At 37.8% G+C, this 17,561-nt stretch overlaps 1 protein-coding gene across 2 annotated transcripts in view; it reads left to right on the top strand.

The window, feature by feature from the left end:
- Nucleotides 1-17,233, top strand: part of PDZRN3 (PDZ domain containing ring finger 3) — a 215,967-nt gene extending 198,734 nt beyond the window's left edge. For both annotated transcript variants that reach the window (XM_014064767.2, XM_087708889.1), the window contains 5 exons: nucleotides 6,703-6,801; nucleotides 8,864-8,926; nucleotides 10,769-10,873; nucleotides 12,477-12,593; nucleotides 14,485-17,233. In XM_014064767.2, coding sequence (XP_013920242.2) covers nucleotides 6,703-6,801; nucleotides 8,864-8,926; nucleotides 10,769-10,873; nucleotides 12,477-12,593; nucleotides 14,485-16,029 — 1,929 coding nt within the window. In that variant the 3' untranslated portion in view covers nucleotides 16,030-17,233. The remainder of the gene's footprint in view (nucleotides 1-6,702; nucleotides 6,802-8,863; nucleotides 8,927-10,768; nucleotides 10,874-12,476; nucleotides 12,594-14,484) is intronic.
- Nucleotides 17,234-17,561: the final 328 nt, after the last annotated feature.

Here is a 17,561-nt window from a genome sequence, read left to right as displayed (position 1 = left end):
TGTCTTGTGATGAGTTGTCCCATGGCAAGTTGCCCATGGTAAGTTGTCCCTCTGCAATATTACCGTGGTGACTTGACCAGGTTGAGTTGGCTGCAGTAAGTTGTCCCATTCCTCCCTAAACATGGTTGTTTCCAAAACGTTTCATTATTCAACTGGATAGCATCTTCGGTGGATAGCAAGTATTACCTACCTGAGTGATGAAATGTCTGCAAGCAAACAAAACTAAGTTCAAAGACTCTACAGTTCAACCCTAAGCTACAAATATTTTCTCCTATTGATCAAACATACATATAGAACAAATTATTTATCAGTCTGTTACATTTGTTAGTTTAAATGAGGGGTTTTTGTCTTATACCTTCATAGATGACATAAATATGCATCTAAGAAAATAAACCTTGAAGTGGGAGCCATCTACCTTTCCTTAAGTAAAGGTAAAGGTTCCCCTTGCACATATGTGCTAGTCATTCCCGACTCTGGGGAGCAGTGCTCATCTCCATTTCAAAGCCAAAGAGCCAGCGCTGTTCGAAGATGTCTCCATGGTCATGTGGCTGGCATGACTAAATGCCGAAGGTGCATAGAACACTATTACATTCCCACCAAAGGTAGTCCCTATTTTTCTATTTGCATTTTTATAATTTCGAATTGCTAGGTTGGCAGAAGCTGGGACAAGTAACGGGAGCTCACCCCATTATGTGGCGCTAGGGGCTCAAACTACCAAACTGCCGACCTTTCAATCAACAAGCTCAGCATCTTAGCCACTGAGCCACCTCGTCCCTACCTTTCCTTAACATTAGTTAAATAAAGCCTGATTTGGTGTAGTGGTTAAGGCACCAAGCTAGAAACAGGAGACTGTTAAGGCACTATGTTAGTGCCTTAGGCATGAAAGTCAGCTGGGTGACTGAGCCAGTCATTCTCAAAGTGAGTCTATCTTCCTCTATGCTTATGGAGGATATAGGAAGAGGGAGGAATATTAGGTATGTTCACCACCTTGAGTTATTTATAAAAATAATACAGGAAGTAAATAAATAAATAAAAACTTACATTCCTTTTGGTATGCAACATGTAAAGTAGTGATCCAGCATCTACATTTGACTGATATTATTTAATCATCCTTATTGAACCGCATCCTTCAATCCTTTTGCTAAAAATAATGGCAAAGCTTTAGAAACATGGAAAACTCTTCCATTATACTGATGTTCAATCAACCTTTCTGTAACAAAAGAAAGAATGAGGAGAGAATGTGGAGCCATTCACAATCGCACCTATTGATTGAAAATCATTTAAATACCACCTCAAATGTCACTGACATTTACGGCTCTGTTTTTTTTCAAGACAAATTACACATGTTGACAAGTAAATAACAAGAGGTTGCTTATCGTGGCAGCTGTCATCTCGACATGCCAATAAATTATTCATGTCAGTGCGCTTTATTGTCTTTCCCCAGTGAATGACATAGCAGGTTGACATGGAGGGGTTCTTGCTTGGCAGGCTATTATGTTATTAGATCCTATAATGCATTAATACCAGGAAGGAAAATGAGCATTCTTGATCTGAACAAGGTGGGTGTGTTTTTCCCACATGTAGGAATGTGTAAATAGTTTTCAAGACCATTACCATGCATCTGTGCGACTTGTCTTTTCATTTCTTGCTCTTTCAAATAATCCTCAAATAAATACCACTTAATTGCAGTTCTAAGCAGTAAGTTTATGAGCTGTGCGTTAGGGGTCTCCTGAAGTCCCGTTTGATTTGATCTGATTTATTAATTTGTATGCTACCCGAAAAAAGAAATGATAAGGGCTGGAATTACATGCACTCCACCATTTAGTGATCAGTGATATTAGGATGTAGAAAAAAAAACAATGTTTCCTACTCAGTGGGACTTCTAAGTTCAATTCCACATATAGTTAGCAACTGCCCAGTTTCTATTGACAAAAGCAAAATTGTGGAAAACAAGAAACCTGGAAGATAAATTGATTTATGTAATTACTGTATGAAATTGCAGTATTTAAATAAATGTTGAGTAGATGGAAATGAGACATCAGAATGAAACCATGAGGCATGTTTGAATAGAATAGGATTAAATGGGGCAAACAATTAAATTAACAAGGATGTAAAAATATGGAATCACATAATGGAAGTTATTTAAAGGTTGAAAATAGAGAGCTGTCCTCCCTGCTGTTGCATTCATACTCTCTCTTTTTGTCTATGGTGGTTCTCAGTCATGCAGGTCATGGTTGTCCCAAAGGTGCTTTTTCAAGAGGCAACTGGTTTTTCTTTGAAAGCATTTTGCTTCTCATCCAAGATGCTTCTTCAGCTCTGACTGGATGGTGGGGAATGGAAGGATTTAATCCTTTCCTCTTTGATTCCATTCTATATTTTCTGTAGTTGTCTACTATTAAGGTTTAGGATTTCAAAGTATTCCTGATGTTCTCCTTAAAAGTGGTCTATAGTCTTAAGATTATATCATTGGAAATGGTTGGCTTTGTTCTTGGCTTTAGCTGGACTTATACATGAGTGATCTGTGATCAATTCCATAGTCAGCTATGCATTTGTTGTTATCAGTGAGTTCTCCTTATATTAATACAGTACTCAATTCAATTTCTGTGTGCTCCATATGATAATGTCCGTATATATAGGAGTAATTCTGGTTCCTGGGAGAATGGTTTCAGAATGAAGACAAAAGAAGTTGATTTCTCTTTCCTAGGTCATAAATCGAAGATATGTTTTCCTCATTAATATTTCAAAGTTGGCATTCCATTACAAACAATAAGCAGCGCAACCTGTTTTGTCAGTTTGAAATTGAACTTGACTATAACTCTCCACAGCCTCCTGCTTTTCTGCATCAGTGGTTGGACCATAAAGTTGGATATTAAACTGACCTGCCCTATAAATTATCCCAAGAGAAGATGTTGGTTGCTCCCCACCTCAGTGATAAGAGGATGGCCAATGGCAAAGGCATTTTTTGGTTACGACCTCAATTGTTTGGAATGGCCTCCCTTTAAAACTAAATTGCCTCCTTCCTTTATTTAGTACCTAAATTATGAGAAATCTAATGATTATTATCATAATTAGCCTTCTTTCAGAGAACAGTTGGTAATTAATATTTTGTGTTGATCATTATTGCTGTTGTTATGCTTTTTTTTGGATTGAACAATAGTCGTCCATTGAATTATGTTTAAATTTATTTTTAAATGTAAGAGTAACCTTTGGCAAGATGGGCAACATATAAGTTTAATAATAAATAAAATAAACTAACTTAAGTATTTAACTTGTGTAAACTTTTTGTGTTCTCTATGCTATGGATGTTTTAGTTTTAATTGTTAATTATAATCTATTGGGAATATCTGGCAGATTCAGTGGTATGTACTGTAAATATATTAAATAAATAAATGTCTATGGAGATTCTTAAACATCCAAGTCATGTTTGTCCCAAAGATGCTTTTCCAAAAGGCAGCTGGATTTTTCCCCCCTGAAAATATTTTGCTTCTCATCCAAGAAAAACTGAACTGAAGAAGCTTTTTGGATAAGAAACAAGATGTTTTCAAGGACAAATGCAAGAAAGTCCAGTTGCTTTTGGAAAAGCACCTTTGGGATAAACAAATAAATACATCTTTAAATAATAGCACATGAAATGAAGTCCTGTAGACCTCATAACTGATAAAGAGTTCTATTAATTCAATCCTTGCTCTTAAAATTCAGAGCTTTATAATATACAGGTGAAACTTGAAAAATTAGAATATCGTGCAAAAGTTCATTTATTTCAGTAATGCAACTTAAAAGGTGAAACTAATATATGAGATAAGACTCATTACATGCAAAGTGAGATAGTTCTAGCCGTGATTTGTCATAATGGTGATGATTATGGCTTACAGCTCATGAAAACCCCAAATCCACCATCTCAGAAAATTAGAATATTACATGCAATCAATAAAACATAGAACAATATCGGATCTCTGAAAAGTATAAGCATGCATATGTACTCAGTACTTTGTTTGGGCCCCTTTTGCAGCAATTACTGCCTCAATGAAGCGTGGCATGGAAGCCATGCAAGTTGTGATTTGTCATAATTGTGATGATTATGGCTTACAGCTCATGAAAACCCCAATCCACAATCTCAAAAAATTAGAATATTGTGAAAAGATGCAATATTCTAGGCTCAAAGTGTCCCATTCTAATCAGCTAATTAAACCTGCAAAGGGTTCCTGAGCCTTTAAATGGTCTCTCAGTCTGGTTTAGTAGGAATCACAATCATGGGAAAGACTGCTGACCTGACAGTTGTGCAGAAAACCATCATTGACACCCTCCATAAGGAGGGAAAGCCTCAAACGGTAATTGCAAAAAAAGTTGGATGTTCCCAAAGTGCTGTATCAAAGCACATTAATAGAAAGTTATGTGGAAGGAAAAAGTGTGGAAGAAAAAGGTGCACCAGCAGGGATGATTGCAGCCTGGAGAGGATTGTCAGGAAAAGGCCATTCAAAAGTGTTGGGGACTTTCACAAAGAGTGGACTGAGGCTGGAGTCAGCGCATCAAGAGCCATCACACACAGACGGATCCTGGACATGTGCTTCAAATGTCGTATTCCTCTTGTCAAGCCACTCCTGAACAACAAACAACGTCAGAAGCATCTTACCTGGGCTAAATAAAAACAGACCTGGTCTGTTGCTCAGTAGTCCCAATTCCTCTTTCCTGATGAGAGCAACTTTTGCACCTCATTTGGAAACCAAGGACCCAGAGTATGGAAGAAGAATGGAGAGGCACACACTGCAAGATGCTTGAAGTCTAGTGTGAAGTTTCCACAGTCTGTGTTGATGTGGGGAGCCATGTCATCTGCTGGTGTTGGTCCACTGTGCTTCATTAAGTCCAGGGTCAACGTAGCTGTTTACCAGGAGATTTTGGAGCACTTCATGCTTCCTTCCACAGATGAGCTTTATGGGGATGCTGACTTTACAGCAAGACTTTGCACCTGCCCACACTGCCAAAAGCACCAAAACCTAGTTCAATGACCGTGGGATTACTGTGCTTGATTGGCCAGCAAACTTGCCTGACCTGAACACCATAAAGAATCTATGGGACATTGCCAAGAGAAAGATTAGGGACATGAGACCAAACAATGCAGAAGAGCTGCATTGAAGCATCCTGGTCTTCCATAACCCCTCAGCAGTGCCACAGGCTGATAGCTTCCATGCCATGTCACATTGAGGCAGTAATTGCTGCAAAAGGGGCCCAAATCAAGTACTGAGTACATATGCATGTTTATACTTTTCAGAGGTCCGATATTGTTCTGTTTTATTGATTGTATGTAATATTCTAATTTTCTGAGATTGTGGACTTGGGGTTCGCATGAGCTGTACGCCATAATCATCACAATTATGACAAATCACAGCTTGAACTATCTTGCTTTGCATGTAATGAGTCTATCTCATATATTAGTTACTAAAGAAGGGATGACATGATAGCAGTGTTGCAATATTGGTGGGTTTGGCTTGGTGGATGTTGCTTGGCTTGGCTTGGTGGGTGTGGCAGGGGAAAGATACTGTAAAATCTCCATTCTCTCCCCATTCCAGGGGAAGGACACTGCAAAATCCCCATTTCCTCCCAATCAGCTGGGACTCGGGAGACAGAGAATAGATGAGGGCGAGGCCAGTCAGAGGTGGTATTTACTGATTCTCCGAACTATTCAAAATTTCCACTACCGGTTTTCCAGAACTGGTCAGAACCTGCTGAATACCACCTCTGGTCTGTATGGCATATCTATATTCCCAGTGAAGATATGCTCTCAAACACTACGCAGGGGAAAATCATAAACTTACATTGACACAAATCTTCAAAATTTAACTCTGACTTCTTCTACAACTATTTTTTGTTGTTAAATGAAAAAAACCCACATATCTTGTACATCATCTGTTCAGCACCTTTTCTGTGAAGCATCCTATCTTTTTTTTTCCAACAGGCTGTTATTTTGTGATTTTTTGGAATCTGAACTATGCAAAAATAGGAAATTGTGCAGAGCAGTAGCCCAAGTTATTATTGCATTTCAACATTAACCCAGAGAATACCATATTCTTAGGAGTTGCTATGAAATTATTTAATAATGGGCTTGGTTTATGGCTCAAACTTTCACTAGGGTATTTAAATGATGTTGGATGATTTGAGGATTAAAGTCTTTGGATCACAATCTGCCAGAGTTATAATTCATACATCATCAAAGAAATATACTAATAAGATGCATCCCTAGGAAAAATGCATTTAGCATAAATTATTCATTCAATAATTTAATTATGCTCATGAAATCTTTATTAAAGCCAAAAGATTTACATGTTCTGAAGAGAAACCAGTTCCAATTTTTATGTCAGCGGATCTTTTCTATACACACAGTGGCAGCACTAAAATTCGAAGTTTTAGAAACTCTCTTGTCTTTTAGCTGAACTCTTAGCTTTTCAGGGGTTGGTTGACACACCATAAGAGACAGACCATTTTTCTTCCAGGTGATCAATAAAAGAGTGTATTTTCAAAATGACTTAATATTGATGAAGGTTCACAATTGCTTTCAGTATTGACTGTATGTCCATAATCACTTCTAAGACAGTAAATTAATCTAATGCAGTCATTTTAAGCATTGAAAAAGAAACAATAAGCAAAATGTTGTTACTTAGCCTGAAGAACAAAACTGACATTTTACCTTGTTTTGTCCTTTTGCTCTAGGAAGTGGATCTACATCGAGTGAACAGCCAGGACAAATTTGGACTTACTGTCTGCTACAGAACTGATGATGAAGATGATATTGGTATTTATATCAGTGAGGTGAGATGAAATTTCCTTAAACAGCATGAGTCTTTTGACTGTAGCAGCAATAGTGTTTCCTTTTGTTATATCAGTTTCTTCATGTAACCCTGAAGGAGAATTGGTATATTATTTTTAAAAATCATCTGGTGCACTAATGTTTATACTCCCCATTAGTAGATGAGTTTTAATTAAAGTTCCACATTTAGTTTTAGAAGGAAATCCACAAAAGTCCTAACTGAAGGCTCAAGTATCCATTCAAGTCTTCATTACGAGACCTATTTGTTGTTATTCTTCAGTCAGGAATTAAAGAGCCAAGTTGTGCCTTATCAAAGTTGTTTTCTATTGTGGGATGCTTTCTTTATAGGCTTCCTAAAGTTGTTTCCAAAATTGCCAGCATGGATATGGGTGGTTTTTTTTTTATTGCTGCTTATATTCTGTCATTTCCTTCTGATTTTATTAACTTTAATTATGGAAATAAATAATTGATTTGTTCTTGTTGAACACACCAGATTTCTACACCTGTGAGACCCACTCATGAATTACTTGATTCCTTGATGACTTTGTAATTAAATGTGTCAACTGTCACAACTAAAAGTATTTTTTGTTTCAAGTGAGATGGGTTAATATGAAAATAATGAGATTAACTAAGTTAGGCCCTATTGATTTCAGAATGCCACAATTAATTTGTAATGGTTGCCCGTTAGTCTGTTGCACAAAAACAGATCCAGAATCTAGTGGGACCTTATCCAGTAATAAACATTTCTCTAAATCCCACCTCATGAAATGCATGAAATGTCATTCTAAGTTAACATGTTTGCATAGTAGCATTAGGATGGCTGGGCAATTTTAAGCATTGAAGTCTAATGAAATACAAGCATATAATATATTTACTTAGATGTAGAAGCACATAATGTTTACATATTGGTTTTTCTGTCTGCAAAAATCCAGGAAGCATGGATGAAGTGTGGTTGAAATTTTCAGTGACTTTGTAAGGGGATGTTTTAGTTAGAATATTATTGTTAGAGTTCCCTAACAACACTTTAGTTTTGTTAGAAGTATTAACAAAAATAGATACACTGACGCTGAATGCAACTATTTTACAAATAAGTTCAATAGACAAAAATATGCCAACAAATCAATATATTTTCCAAGTGTCTGAAAGCCCCATCTCTCCCTCCCTTCCTACTTCCCTCTCTCTCTCCCTCCCTCCCTCCCTACCTACCTACCTACCTCTCCATGCGTATGTATTTGTTTTAAATATCAATGGCTTATTTATGACAACACTCAAGGCCTATACAAGTGTTTTTCTATTTCTACTAATAATAATGCAGCTTGACAACATATAACTGTGAAACATATTCAGAAGAAAAATATCAATTCCTTCTTAGGAGAAAGAGTTAAAATGAACCAACCAAAATGGTTGATGGAAAAGAAGAATGTTTATTGCCAAATGAAAACTGCCCTTTATATTCCTTAAAGCCAAGAAAGAGGGGATTGTTTGAATGCTTGGGTGGAGGGCATTTGTTGTTTTCCCTAGAAGGGACAACTGAAAAGGTCCAACAGGACAGAAATAGTATTCCTTCTGCTAGATTTTATCAGGCAGATAGATGTTGCTGGGAGAAGAATTCAGCGCACAAATGCCACAGGAGTCTTGTCCCACAATTGTGAATGTTGCTCTATTAGGATTCCCAACTATAAAGAAGATAGTAAACTTGTGCATTTGAATGCTTTCCCGACCTTCTTTAGATGTTCATATGAAACATATGGTCTTTCTGCAATACTCAAATGTGGAAAAAAATGTGGACTATACTTTGCCAAAGTAAGCAAATGCCTACTTAAGATACAGTGTGTGATTAAATAGGAGTGTCTCACCTGGTCTATAACATCCATGATTAAATTCTACCTACTAAGGTAGACTTATAAACCAATACAATATTGGAAATCAAAAATTGCTGCACTTAAAATTTATTAAACCTAGTTTTAAAACTACATTACCCTGAGGCAAGGGAATAAATATTTATTAATTGTTAAAAATTGGGATGAGAATACAGTTGAATAACTGCTTTCTGTTCTTTTATAGATTGATCCCAACAGCATTGCTGCAAAGGATGGCCGTATCAGAGAGGGTGATCGTATAATTCAAGTGAGCTCTCAAAATATTTATTCATTTATTGCTTATAGTTATATTTACCTTTCCTCCAGGAGCTGAAAGCCATATGTATAGTATTCCTTTCTCCAATACTGCCCACAGAAGTAAATCTATTGAGACAAAGGCACTAGGTCAAAATTACACAGTGTGGTACCCTAACTGACTTTCTAATCCAAGCATCTTCTTTATTAGGTGAAAGTCAGTACATTAACTTTTGTATTTATTTATGTATCAAATTTATATATGAGGCCATATCACAGATATGACTCTGATCTGGGTGGCGTATAGAAAAAACATGTCAGGGTTTCATGTAACACCCCCAACAAAAGAAGTTCCACAAAGTTCCATTTTATTAGAGATGCCGTATTGCCACATCTGGCAAAACCCAAATCTGAAAGCTTCCAGGTTTTCCCCACCCAAATGAAAGTCCATGTCCTTGCCCAGCACCCACATGTCCATCATATGGCCCAATCAGGCATTATCTCAACTGGAGATGCTTCCCATTCATACCTCTCCAGGTGCAGGGCAAGATGTCCTTGATTCTCTGAGAAAGGAATGTTATTTTGAATATACGTATATCTCCCATACTCCATATAATCCCCCCTCCAATTTTCCCACAGCATTGAATGTGGCAGGCCAGAAGGCCCAAAACAAAATATGGCTTCCAGGCCTGACAAAACAATCACATATAAAGAAACAGTGTAAACAATTTAAAAACAGATAAAAATAAGGTGATGGGATAATGGAGCAGCATCCTACAGACAATGCGACCAGTGTGAAGATGTTTTATTTTCTTGGGATTCCAAAACATGCTGGAAGAAGAACTAAGTTTTGAGGGATTATACAGTCCTTTACATTCTGATTTTGTACACCACTAAAGTCATTTGAGATGAACAGCACTTCTGGCAACTTCATTGGCCTGTGCATGAAATTTTCTTGGCAGAAGTGGTTTGCCGTTGCTGCCTTCTGAGATTTTTTTTTTCAGCTTCCCCAGTCTAGATTTCACCAATCATATTTCGAAAGTTGCCCCTGGAGAAATCCCACCAAAACAGTCTCCTGGTGAAAGGGCAGATGTGAACCGTTTTAGGCCAAATGCAGTTGTATTTACTCTCATAGATCAACCATGAAAGGCAAAGTGTTACTTGACAGCATTATGTTGGTGAAAAACTACCTCAGGGGATAATCCAACAGTCTCTTAACACTGGTGTAATGTTATTGAATTTGCCATCATATAGCACTTTTAGCAGGCATGGAGATTTATAATCCTTATTTTATTCAGCCTCACAACAGTCCCGTGAATCCCAAATGTCACATTACTTTTTGATGCAATAAAGTTTATGTGGCAAGATGTATTTATCTTTCCAGCACAAAGTTTTAAAACTAGATTTTTTTCCTTGACATGGAAAATTAGCTCGTTTCATGTTAAGATGCTCCTAAAATAAAAACTGGGGGGTATCCCTCCCCCCCCCCCACAAAAAAGCATTAAACAGTGTAGCTGCTTGATTCTTTTGGAGAACCAAGGAAGAATATAGGAAGTGGATGCGAGGTAAATTCTTTCCATTTTAGAGATTCAGAAAGAAGATGAAAAGCAATACTTAAATCAGTGGTTTGGGGGAAATGCAGAATTGAACTCAGATAGTTCCATTTATTTCATGAAGATGCAGGTTGTTCTGATAAATTAAAGGCCTTAGGCTGTATAAATGTCTACAATCAGAGTAATATATCTGTCAAAAATATCCATATAGCGGTAGGTTTTTCTAGAAACATGCTTTGCTGCACCTTCTAAGTGATTGGAGAAGGTGACAGAAGGTTTTTTTTATTATTTTCTCTCATCAGATTAATGGAATTGAGATACAGAATCGAGAAGAAGCTGTAGCTCTTTTGACCAGTGAAGAAAGCAAGAATGTCTCCTTACTCATAGCAAGACCAGAAATTCTCCAGGTATCCTCCAATATTTCAGTTACTGATGTGATGTTACCCATGTTTTACAGGGGGGGAAAAGTCTTCTGATGATGAAAGTTGATCAAGATATTAAAAAATTATTGTTGAAAGTATCGATATATTAAGCCAATTACTGTACAGCTAGATGTTTGTGTGGATCCTTGGAAAAGCTGGATGGTGATATTCCAAGGGACAGTCAGACTGGAAAAGGTCTATCTTGTGGACACTAAGAGCCAACACCAAGTTGAAATCCTCAATTAATAAATTAATCAGTCAAACAATATATATGAGATATTCGAGTATTACCCATCTGATAGGATAGCCAAGATAGAAACTAGTACGACAAAGAAATGATTTGCAGAAATGGCAGCACATAGTTAAAGACATATAAAGTGAAATGATTTTTAAAGATCCTGGGGCTAGGAATTGAAAGACTAAAGAGTTAATGCAAAAAATGTGAAGGCATGAAGAATTATTATTATTTATACAATAAGTAGACAAGGAGAAGCAAAATTATGTGACAATAGAGTTAATATTTTACATCTGCTGTAGCTCTTTTTGTCTCAGTGGGATCGATAGGCAGTTGTTGATCTCATCAAGACATGATAATGATGTTTATTTATTAATTACTTATTAAATTTATATGACAGCCATCTCACTGCAAAATAACTCTGGGTGACTTACAATTAAAACCATAAACGTAAAATTTTAAAAACTTTTAAAACATTAGGTACAGAAATATGAAGCAAAAGGCAAGATTTGATACAGCAGTGACATCTTCTCTGTTAGTCTGCCAGGTACCTCCAACATAAGTGCCCCCATAAGGATCCCAAGCTAACTGGCACACCCAAGTTTTAATGCCCTGCCAGAAGGCCAAAAAGGTGAGGCAGATCTTATCTCAGGCAGCAAGATGTTCCCAGAGCAAGGGCCATGGTAGAAAAGGCTCTTTTTCTAGACCCCACCAGTCAAAACTCTTTGACCAACAGGGCCCTGTAGCATGTTCCTTCGGGGGGACCAAATAGGGTGGCCTGATATCATTGGGGTGAGGCAGTATAGCATATGATTTTGAAAGGTATGATTTTGTGCATGGCCAGAAGCTTCTTCTACCACCTCCAAAGACTTACTGAACATAGTTTGCAAAAGCATATTCACTGAACTGATGCAGTCCCATCTTAGTCCCAGTTGGTAGTAACACTATATTATTACTGCACATGTCCATGTCAGAAACCATCTGAATGTATTTTTTTTTGTACCAGTAATAAATTTATTTCTAGGAATTAATGGGATTCTGAAATTTGAGAGGGGGACTTAGTGAAGAATTATTTACTGTTCTAAACCAGGATGACAGCAGTACATAGCTTACATTCTGCACTTGGGATTCACAGCATGGGAGAAACTTAGCAGGACTTCTGTGGCAAGATAATAATGCATAAAGTTTCCCAAAGGGCCATTGCTAAATGTTAATGTAGTACAGCTAGGTAATGTAGATGAGCACTGCCCTCTACAGTTAGATATGATTGGGGAAACTTTTACTTTTTTTAAAATTTATACTATTTTAAAAATTATGTGCCTAATAACCCTGTTCGGTTTATTTTCTTTACAGCTAGACGAGGGATGGATGGATGATGACAGAAATGATTTTCTGGATGACTTACACATGGACATGTTGGAGGAACAGCACCACCAAGCAATGCAGTTTACTGCCAATATGCTACAGCAGGTAAAAAAAGGAATTTGTTAGGCCAAATGGCTGATGAAGAGATTGAAAATATGGAGAGAAAATATGGAGACTAAATTGTGGGAACGTACTCAAACTTCAGGCTGCAGGTGTACAACATGTATTATATGGTCCATGTAACCTGTCACAAAACATCTGGGTACCAAAAGTAAGCTGTGGGGACTGCTCATCCAACTACCACTAGTTCTTATGGTCTTCTCCATCAACTCAATGTTTTAAATTCCTTTCAGATTAGGTGAATACATTTCTATAGAAAACACTGGCTTGTAGCTACCATTTTCATTGTCTAAAAAATATCTAAGCAAAGACCAGAAATACTGTGATAAAGGTAAAGTCTATGATAGAAGCTAAACCTTGGCACTGGGTTTGAGATTGCATTTGTGTAAAATATATTTTATTCATTTTCACATTCCATTTTGCAATCACTTATATACAGGGTATTTGCTATAAGAAAAGAAAGAGATAAAAAAAATAAAATAAAACAAAATAAAAAAGAAAACACAACTCATCATTCACAACCCCACCTGACACTTCCATCCTCCATACACCCCATCTACCCCCTCCAACTTTCCTTTCTCCCTCTGACACTCCCCTCCTACTTCCCTTTCCCCTCAAACCTTCCTTCTCCCCTTACTCCCAACACGCCCTCCTTACATTCCCCTTACTCCTTCCTTACTCCTCCCTCTTCTTTCCCTCTACCTCCCTCCTTGGTGTATGCCTTTATTCAAGTGTTGTTTAATCTGATAAAAAGTAAAGTAAACCAAGGAAAAAAAAATATAAAGAAAGAAAAGAGAAAGAAAAAAAAAAGAAAAAAAAAGAAAAAAAAACCAACCGTATATAAGTACATTCTTGTTCTTATTGAGACTATGTTAACACCCACCCACCCACCCCCCATAAATCCCCATCCCTAATCCTCCCGACTTCCCAGGGCCCACACCTGGCACTGCCTTCTGTCTAAAGTATCTTGTGTACGTATGGATTAAAAATAAAAGTAATATATTAAAGGAAAGAAAAACAAGAAAAAAGAAAGAAAAGAAAAAAGAAAAGAGAAAAAAGAAAAAGGAAAAAAAAGAAAGAAAAAGAACTCTTTGTGTTGAGCTCAGCCCCCCATCTTTATCTATGCTTAAATAGTGTAAGTCATTCTATCTAAATTTTATTCTCGTCTCTTACTTCTTTGTTATTTACCCCAACCTCCTGTAGACTCTCCCGTTCCTCTTCCTTAACCTTGTATTCAGATAAACATTAATACAAATTTGTGTAGGCATCAATATACAGTCTAGCTCAAAAATAATCCCTTCCGGTAAAATTTAAGCAACGTGGATCATGCCACATATTCAAATATTACTTTACAGAAGAATAATCAAACTTTCCCTTCTAATAGAATTTAAACAGCGTAAATAATCTTTCTTAACCTTAATTTCAAACAGTAATTCAAAATAATCTAACCAAACTTTCCCTTCTTAGTAAAGTTTAAGCAGCGTGGATCAAATATTACTTCACACAAAAATCAGTTTACATTCTATCTTAAGATAATCCCAACCGGCTTTCTCTTCTAATAGGATTTAAACAACGTAAATCATTCCGCATGCATTTTACCCTCATCCCTTGCTTGCATTTGCATTTATAAAATGAGCAAGTTCTGTTATGTCTTATACTAAAATTTAATTTAATTTTTCACTGCCCAAGAATTGTCTTTTTGTAGTTGCCATTCCACTATTGGAAGGTAGACCAAATCAATTTTCCGTACCAGAAGATCTTAATAAGCAGTGGCCCATTCCATACATAACGATTAATGCTAAAATAAAAAAGAAACCCATAGTTTGCGTATTAGTTATTTAAAAATAAACTTCCCTGTTCTGAATTTTCTTTTTAGAAAAAGAAAAATGAAGAGGATGGTGGTACCACAGATACTGCAACCATTTTATCCAACCAACACGAAAAAGACAGTGGCGTAGGGCGTACAGACGACAGCACTCGGAATGATGAGAGCTCCGAGCAAGAAAACAATGCCGATGATCACGTTACTTCCTCAAACACTTTGGGAAGGCAGAAGAAACTTGCTTATAGCCAGGACACGCTGGGCAGTGGTGACATGCAGTTCAGCAATGAGTCATTTATTTCAGCTGATTGCACAGATGCAGACTTCCTTGGCATCTCAGTGGATGAGTGCGAGAGGTTTCGTGAACTGCTGGAGCTGAAATGCCAGGTCAAATCCACAAACCCATACAGCCTGTACTGCCACAACAGTACTCTGGATATGAGTAAAAGTGACCATGAGAGTGTGGATAGGGAGCTGGAGATGCTGAATGAGGAGCTGCGTAATATTGAGCTGGAGTGTCTTAATATTGTCCGAGCCCACAAGATGCAGCAATTGAAGGAACAGTTTCGAGAGCCATGGATGCTGCATAACAGTGGCTTCCGCAACTACAATACCAGCATTGATGTCCGCCGACACGAGCTCTCGGATATTACTGAGCTCCCAGAAAAGTCAGATAAGGACAGCTCCAGTGCATACAACACTGGTGAAAGTTGCCGAAGCACACCACTCACATTAGACATCTCCCCCAACAACTCTCTATGTAGGACAGCAGACCCTCTCACTTTGCAAGGCAGGGAGGGAGCAGAAGGCCCTCTGAAATTGTTGTTGCCTAGTTCAGAAGATCAGGAATGCAGCCTGGCTCAATCACCTCCTCCTAAGGAGGCTGACCTTAGCCAGCCATCAGAAATCAAGGAAAGGAAAATTAACGAAGAAAGCAAAAGCTCAGTTCCAACTCCCAAAGCCGGTGGCTCCTCTTTGTCTTCATATCAACATTCTCCGTACAAGCATGCCCATATTCCAGCCCATGCCCAGCACTACCAGAGCTACATGCAGCTGATCCAACAGAAGTCCGCAGTGGAATATGCGCAGAGCCAGATGAGTTTGGTGAGCATGTGTAAAGACTGGAACTCTTCAAACCAGAGTGAACCCAGGATGGAATGGAAAGTCAAGGTCAGAAGTGACGGTACTCGCTACATCACCAAGAGGCCAGTCAGGGACCGGCTGCTACGAGAACGTGCTATAAAGATCAGAGAGGAGCGCAGCGGCATGACAACAGATGACGATGCCATCAGCGAAATGAAGATGGGCCGTTACTGGAGCAAGGAAGAACGGAAGCAGCATATTGTGAAGGCCAAGGAGCAGAGAAAGCGGCGGGAGTTTATGATGCAAAGTCGGTTGGAATGCTTAAAGGAACAACAAGGGACTGAGGACAAGAAGGAAATGAATATCATAGAACTGAGCCACAAAAAAATGATGAAGAAAAGAAACAAAAAGATATTTGACAATTGGATGACAATTCAAGAACTCCTAACCCATGGCACAAAATCACCGGATGGGACAAAAGTTTACAACTCCTTCCTCTCAGTGACTACCGTATAATTTTTCTGTGCCAAAGCTAAAATACGTAAAACCCTTCCGTTGGGGTAGAGATTCTTGCCTCGTTCAATGTGGCAACCCTTGTTTTTGTTTCCTTGTTTGTATATAAGACACATTCATCGGATCTACCATCCAAATGGAGAATTTGGGTTTCTCAAGCATTTTCAAAGAGCAGAGAGACATCATCCATCCCAAATCTTTGAAGGCAATACTGAAGAGGCTGAGCTTATTTGGAATACCAATAGTACCTTTTTTTTGTAACTTGTTATCCTTTTGCATAAAATGTTTTAAAATAACAGGAAAACATATTAATCATACTTAACACAGGTAATATCTTTTTATTCATATATTCCTATTTTAAAAAAAGATTACACATGCAGAAACGCAATGACAACCTCAAATATGTATTTTTAACAAGGCAGTATTTTGCAATATATCTTTGCTAGTAGGTCCCTTTTCTGCAGAGGTTGCTGTTTTAATCAATATTTTTAGCTGAACTAGCAAACCCTTCATAGAATCGTTTCGCAGTAACATATCACACCGGCTGTGTCTTTGGAGTTGTGCTGGCTTGCCTGTCCATCATGGTACCTGTGATAGGTAAACTAAAAACAGCTGGCAGATAGGATAAATCCTGATGTAGCTCCCTAGATTTGAAGCCTAATTGGAATAACTTGAATTGCGCTGGCTGGGCTGGTAGTATTAAAATCTCACTGTGCTTACTATAAATACTTGGGTAACTACAGTCCTGTTTCAACAAAGTAACCAGATATAGGTCATTGGATTAAATTACAGAGACTATGGAGGAAGCTTTCTATAAAAGTGTATAGGGACAGGCAATACCTAGGCACTGAAAATATTATGCATATGACTCTTTAGGACTCTAGCTAACAGCTGCACTCTTTCAGCTTCTCTCTCTCTGGTTTCTGAAGAAAGAAAGTAGGTATTACTTGAAAGAGCAGAAGGCAACTACTACACGCTGCAGCTCTGAAAGGTTTTGAAGTTTGCCAAGGCTGTGGCCTGTTGAACGAATGTGCATGTGTGTCTAATGGTGTTACAAAACCAATTGTGTAATTTGAAATGCCAATTGTAGTAGCTGTCAGCTTTGTAGATTGGAATGTATTGAAATTGAGAGCAGTTTTCATGGGAAACATGACTAGTTATTAACAAGTAAAATGAAGTTAAAATAAATTATTGTTTTATATTTCAACTCAATTGTAGTAGGCTTTATTTCGTCTCTTTTAATCCATTGTTCCCAGCACTGACACTGCAGAGCCTTGCACTGTTTTATACAGAAATATTGAGATTTCTCTAGCTGTAATCGTTGAATGTTTATTCTTAGGATTGTAAAAACAGTGCGCAATCATATACCTACTTGGGAATAAATATTGAGTTTAGAAATAATTGGTAGATTAACAGAGTTGAAAGGGACCTTGTAGGTCACCTAGTCCAAACCCCCACCCCCGCCCAAGCTGGAGACTTTACACCATTTTTGACAGATGGCAATCCAGTCTCTTCTTGAAAGCCTCCAGTGATGA

The sequence above is a fragment of the Thamnophis sirtalis genome, unplaced genomic scaffold (assembly GCF_051295495.1).
Source record: "Thamnophis sirtalis isolate CommonGarterSnake01/CBP01778 unplaced genomic scaffold, rThaSir2_p1.2 scaffold_3, whole genome shotgun sequence".
Classification (NCBI taxonomy): Eukaryota; Metazoa; Chordata; class Lepidosauria; order Squamata; family Natricidae; genus Thamnophis; species Thamnophis sirtalis.
Note: the sequence above shows the minus strand (reverse complement) of the source record. Positions and strands in the feature narration are given on the sequence as shown.